We start from the raw sequence: 6,998 nt of genomic DNA on the forward strand, positions 1-6,998 counted from the left end.
AGAAGTTAACATCTTGTTTCTACTAATGTCTCTCTATGGGCCCAAAAATATGGCCCAATACATCATGATAAGTGGGCCTCCCTACATTACTTGCCCATCAAGTTAGTTTTATGTCTATTTAAGGATTGCCAATTTGTAAACTGTAAACAAAGGAAGCAGTCGAACGAAACATTAACTCTTTTGGATATTAATTGTATTGAATCCGTTTAACGTTTTCGGTCCCATATAATCTGAATCGGCTTTTTAAGTTGTCTGGTAAAAGCAGTTGATACCTTCTATTCATCTATCTTTCGTTAGATTTTTGTATCATATTTGTCAAACCTGCACTAACTGTTCTTTTGCGACAGGTCACTGAAATTAGTATGGAGATGCAAGGCGGCAGAGTCAGCAACAAAAGCGATAAGGATAGGAAGAGAAGAGAAGAAGAAATAAGCATTAGAGATGAGACGGAGACAAATCTGGTTAACCTTCGAAGAACGATTTACTTAACAATTACGTCTAGTCTGGATTTTGACGACGCTGGTCATAAGCTCCTACAAATTAAAACGGAGCCAGGTCAAGAGAAGGAGCTGTGCATAATGTTATTAGAGTGTTGCAGTCAAGAAAGAACTTACCGCGCTTACTATGCGTTTTTGGCCAAGAGGTTATGTATGATCAACAAAGTCTACCGAGAAAACATGGAGCAATGCTTTGTTCAGCACCACTCTACGATCCATAGGCTTGAGACAAACAAGTTGCGTAATGTGGCCAAGTTTTTTGCACAACTGCTTGGGACCGATGCCTTGCCGTGGCATCTTTTGGCTTATATTCGGTTGACCAAGAAGGACACGACTTCATCTTCTAGAATCTTCATCAAGATTCTATTCCAGGAGTTGTCTGAGCACCTTGGCGTTCGCCTCTTGTGCGAGAGCCTTACCGACCCCAGGATGCAGCCGGATTTTGAATCTCTTTTCCCAAGAGATAACCCCAGAAACACCCGATTTTCGATCAATTTTTTCACGTCGATTGGGCTTGGTGGGCTCACTGAGAAACAAAGATAGTATTTGAAAAGCATGCCTCATGCTACCGTTGGAGGCTCCTTCCCTTCTACCAGAAGAGGGAATAAAAGTGATCGCAAGCGCCCAAGGATATGCTAACGAGATCGCAGTTAAAGAGTTTATTACGAAACACAAATTTAATCTATGTTTTTATTGTTTAAATAAGCATTTGAAATGTTCCTCTAACTGGGTCTTTTCTTCATGAATCAGTATTCAAATCTAAGTTGTATTATCTTTTACCTGAAATAGTATTCAGATAACTTTGACGACATACTGCTACCAAAAAATATATATGTAATTGATGCAGTCTCCACCAAAAAAAATTATAACAAATCAGTTTCCAAATCCTCGTGCTTAATTGAACATTTATTCAAAGAAATAATTGGTTGCAATAACTATATCTTAAATCATCTTTAGTAACAATATTTTAATATATATTTCATGCATAAACTATAAATTACTTTAATGTATTTTGTAGTAATAATCATAATGAACATATAACTAAAAATATGTGTTTTGTCAACTTCAGTTGTGATCAATAAACAATAAAACTATTAGGAAAGTACAAAAAGAACTAGAGAAAATGTTTAAAATCTATTTATATGATTTAGTACTACTCAACAAGTCATTGTTAAAGGGCAAAACTGTAATAAACATAGAAGTTAGAGTACAAGACCGGCATTTTCCCTGGTGGAAGTCCAAGAAATGTTCTATTTGGTCGAGGATTGCTAACAATGCCCAAGTAAAGCTTGGTCAACGAGTTTAAGAAAATCAAAGATCTTTGTTAAGATCATCCCAAGATTTATACGATCATTAAAATTAAGAAAACAATTTAAAATTTTATTTAAGCTTACATTATGACTCCATACGTTTCAAAATTCATGAATTCACCACCCATGACCATAAATCCAAAAGTACGTTATACACATTAATATCATCAGAATGTCATATGGACGGTACATAACACCTGTCCATCCAAGAGGCCCGTCCCTAAGGAACCAAACCAGAGATCTTGTCCTTAGATGCTTCTTGGTTCATTCCCGGTTCACTGTGAATCAACCTGGCACGTGCCAAGAATATAGGTTTTGACCCTACCCATCTATCACCAACGATACGACTTCACGTTGGAACCTGCCCCAAAATTAAGAGAAAATTTGGTTGGCCAAGACCGTGGCTCCGTTGACCTTTTCTTAAGTAGATGAAAAAGTGATCTAACACAAATAGAAATACTATTAGATAAACAGTTCATTCATCTAGATAAGAGCATTCTCAACCTATTCATCTTCATCTCTATAATTACACTGAAAAACACTAAATTTCTCTCTCATGTTTAATTAAATAATATTTTTTATACTTTTATCATTACAGTTTTCACTATCCACCCTATAATTTATAAAAAAATCATCACATTTTCCTCAAATTTACAAAAAATCACTACATTTTCTCTCTTCACGCTATAATTTACACTCACAACCACATCCTATAATTTGCAAACTCCCCTCACAAGATTTTGGGGGATAGGATGAGAATGCTCTTCAATGTTAATTGTGAAGATTCATTGATTCAAGAACATTAATCGATCTCTCTTTCAATAATCGTTTTCAATTATTTTAACTATTATATTGAGGGTAAACGTCGATGGCAATGGGCCGGGTTTTGGTAATTTTATTCCTATACCCATTTGTAAAATTTTGTCCTGCACCTAACCCATTACCCGTCAAGTATTTGTCAAGTAATCACTCGTCGGGTATACCCACAAATATCGCGTATACCCATTTGTTTGTTTAGAAAAGCATGCCCCTTGGGATTTTCACCTGCATTTCCTTTTTTACCACTATAAATTTATTTTCCTTTTTTACCATTATAAATATTTTTACTTTTTATTTATATAACTCTACAAATTATAATATGATATATTATATACGTGAAGCATTGTCATAAATAAATAATATTAATATAACTTTATTATCTATTACACAACATACAAAATATAAATGATATCAATGAATATATATCCGATAAGAAAAAATAACTTTTCATATAATGAATTTAGTATAATTAGGTATTAACAGATGAGGGTTAATGGAAAATAGTTTACAGTGACGGATTCAGGAATTTTTTTCAGTTGGTGCATTATTTTTAGATGTTTCGATTTCATAGAGTCCGGTATAAAAAAATTCCAATCGGTTTGATGGTTCGGGCAAAGTTCATTACATAATAAAAATACGATAAAATAATAAAAGAGACACCGTCATTAGATATTAAAAAACACATAATATAAATACAATAGTCTTTAAGAATTAAAAAAAAATACTTATAGTTGTTCACTACGAGTCTTCATCTTTTAAAATCGTTGCATTACTTCTTCAACAATTACAAACTAACAATTAAAATCTAAAAAGCTAACAAAAACTAACAAGCTAACAAAAACTAACAAACTAACAAATTAAAACTAAACTTAACAAATAACTTAACAATTAACAACATCAAGAACAATTAACATTTTAACAAATGAATGTAATTGTTAAATAATATATAACATTATTGAGGTGTTCGTTAGACTTTGCTTTTTACCAAAAACTATGGTTAATTTTGAATTGTGTAAGAATATGTTAGAATTTGAATTTGTGAATAATCCTATATTTACAAACAAATATATGGATATATTTGGATTCAAGTTCTTATATCATTCTTACCTTATAAACTCTTGCTACTACAGACAGTTCTAGGATTAGATGTGTGCTCAATAGTATTCTTCATAGAGAGTTTCACAAAAGTATGCTGATTACAGGTGATTTGTGTTATTTTATCTTTGATGGTAGTTGGATAAATATATAATTTGAAACTTATTTTACCTTCAAAGTGGGAGGATTCAAGCATCGAGGAAGAGTAGTAGGCAGGGGGATTGGAGGAAGACAGATGGTGTGTGGTCGGCCGAAAAAGCAGCAGGCGGCGGCGGTGGTCGGAGAACGGCGATGGTATAGTAGTTGTATGCGTGAGTTTGAAGAGGGTGTTACTGTGTGTTTTATAAAACCCTAAATTGATATAAGGGCATAAAACTAAATTAGAAAAAAAAAAGTTCAAAGAAATCGTCTAACAACCGGAATCGAACCCGTGACCTTAAGTTTACAAAACCAACTTCTTACCAGCTAGACCAACTTTTGTAATATAAACAAGGTGGTTCCTTCCTAATTTATAAGGTGGTTCCAATAATATTTTATATATATACACACACACACTGTTATTTCAGGAACCACCCGTTCACTAAATAGATCCGCCCCTGATAATTTAGGTATATGGTTTGGGTAAACATATAAGTGGTTTCAGGTAATTGGGTCAAGTATCACGTAACCCCATAACTACGAAAATTTTAAAATCTAATCTCAGATCCGACCCAATACTCGTTGATTTTTTTTATACCCATCTAATATGTTTCAGGTTTTAGGTATACCCGCCGCGCTCGGGCTTTTTAGCCACTCCTAGGTATCTTTTATTATTGTATATCTTTCACTATAATGAACCACAATCACCAAGTCAACAACAAACAAAAACAACTCTATCATGACCATTATGTAAGAATAAATATATGGATATATATATATTTATGTATGGCCATCATTATCATTTATATAATAATAGATCAAAATAATTAAATTATACCTTATTATTATATTAGCTAGGTAATTGTTGATGGACCGTATTACCATTACTTGCTAATCAAGGGTTTCCCCTTGGGTGTATATAAATACATGGAAGAGATTAATTAACATCATAAGAAAAACCTAACTCTCACATTAAGTAATTCGTGACCCCTATATCTCTCCATAATTCGGTTTCCTCAAGAACCCTAATCCCCATCACTAACATACATCCTAAAGGGGAACTCGACCAAGCTGACTATCATGTCGTCTACATCCTTCTCCGGGCGGTTACTACTTGCCCTACTGTAACAGGTATGTTTTACTTATGGGTTTATTATAACATTCATGTTTTCTATTACATACGTGAAGAACTGATCAACATGTGGTATCAGAGCGATGTTGATTAATCAGTTCTTTATGTTTTCCCTAAATCTTGATCTTAACCGGAAAACATGAAACTAAAATCTGATAAACCCAAATTATGTTTTCTTATTTTATTATCATTAAATTCTTATGAACTTATTAAAATCTGGTTATATATAAACTGTTTAAAAACAATGTTATAATCAATTTCACATTAAAAACCTATTAAAAACTTTATGGTTTTTCGGTGGTGTTCTTCGTGTTCATCATGAGTTTTTCGAAAAATATTACATATTTTGATTAAAATTCGGATTATGATTGTGTTTTTTCCTAAAATAATTGAATAAACAAATCTTCAAAGATTTTAAATTTTGAATAATTATGGAATCTATAAATTTCAAAATTAAAACGAAATCTTGAAGATAAAATTAATCTTTAAAGAATTTGAACCAAAATATGTTTACCCTAAATAATTTGATTTGGGTACCACTGAAATCTTGGTTAAAACCGAGAACTCATAATTTCTGATATCTCATTAAAACCGAAAACCCAAATAAAACCGAAAACTCATGTGTTAACAGAGAACTCATAATTTTCGAGATCTCATAAAACCGAAAACACAGTAACAACCGAAAACTCAAGTGTTAACAGAGAACTCATAATTTCCGAGATCTCACAAAACCGAAAACACGAAAAATGTTTTGTAAGACACTTAAAATATAAAAATATATTGATTAATTTTACAAAACATAGAAAGGCTTAAACTTGAATAAATTGTTGATGTAAACTTCTGCCCAAAGGTGATGCATTACATCGAACATATCATTCAAGTCTTAATACAAGCCGTGTTAGTTTCGCTTAACATGATTTAAATGTATCGCTTCTGCCAAAAGGTGATGAGTTACATTTAAATAAAGCAAAACTAACTCGTGCATAATTAAAATGGTTGTCTCACTTCTGCCCAAAGGTGATGTGTTACAATTGTTTTGCACATATACTTACATAAATTTTAATTCTGCCTAAAGGTGATTTATTTTTTGTTTAAGTAGAACTTTAATTTAAGTTGTCTATTAGTTTGATGTTAATAATAGACATATCACATCTTCAATAAAATATAATGATCCTCACAATTAATGATCCTTCATTAATCTAATGATCATTTAAATTAATCTATCTTACTTTAATATTCCATTACATTACTCACTATAATTTTCTTCCTAGAAATTACTCTCATTCAAATCATCCACTCTAATTTCAAACCCAATATGTTTGCTTCATAAAGAGTTTCATTAACTTTTAGCTCTTCTTATTTTTTATTATTCCTCAAGACATGACCATCCAATTGCTCCTTCTTATAATAGTATTAAAGAAGAAACCTAGAGCATGATAAATTAGATGAGTCAAACATAATGTCTCTTATGATAATTAATAAACTCATGCTATCAAATAGAGTTATTCTAGATTTAGTTTTCCCTAAAACTAATCTAATATCTAGAAAATAATCAAAATAACTCCTAAGATGCATGCATTTCTTCTAAATTCTAACTATAAGGTTAAATGACATTATTGAATACATCATAATGTACAATATCATGACATGACCCATAAAATTAAGGGCTTACACATGAAAATAAGTATAATTTTCCAGTACATTATACACTAAATTTTTCAATAGTGTAATTTGATGCCTTAAGAATCACCTATAACACTCAGAAGTACCAAAGGAAAATGAGTGTGTTGATCAGCAACATATGTACAAGAAAAGAAATATCTAGTACTGGAAAAAAAGATGTTATTCCACTCACTACCACTAAAACCTAAAAGATGACAATTCTAAGGTTTATAGACAAATACACGTATAACTTTTAGTTTTAAGTTCTTTAAAGAGAAGGCTCACTGCAAATATATGTCATTATACTAGACATAAGCAACGCGATTTTCCATAATTTAAAAGAAC

The 6,998-nt window shown here is 31.7% G+C and overlaps 1 protein-coding gene across 1 annotated transcript; it reads left to right on the forward strand.

Annotated features, from left to right (window-relative positions):
* Positions 1-362: 362 nt before the first annotated feature.
* On the forward strand, positions 363-1,040 carry LOC143568629 (uncharacterized). The gene has a single exon (XM_077054736.1). It carries the CDS (start codon positions 363-365, stop codon positions 1,038-1,040), a length of 678 nt encoding a protein of 225 aa, XP_076910851.1.
* The last annotated feature ends 5,958 nt before the right edge of the window (positions 1,041-6,998 follow it).

Source organism: Bidens hawaiensis, unplaced genomic scaffold (assembly GCF_021521415.1).
Source record: "Bidens hawaiensis isolate Kalapana, Puna unplaced genomic scaffold, B.hawaiensis_p1.1 tig00024027_1, whole genome shotgun sequence".
In the NCBI taxonomy this organism is placed as follows: Eukaryota; Viridiplantae; Streptophyta; class Magnoliopsida; order Asterales; family Asteraceae; genus Bidens; species Bidens hawaiensis.

Excerpts from the sequence above, each read along its gene's own strand:
- LOC143568629 (XM_077054736.1), top strand. The coding sequence starts at position 363 with ATGGAGATGCAAGGCGGCAGAGTCAGCAACAAAAGCGATAAGGATAGG.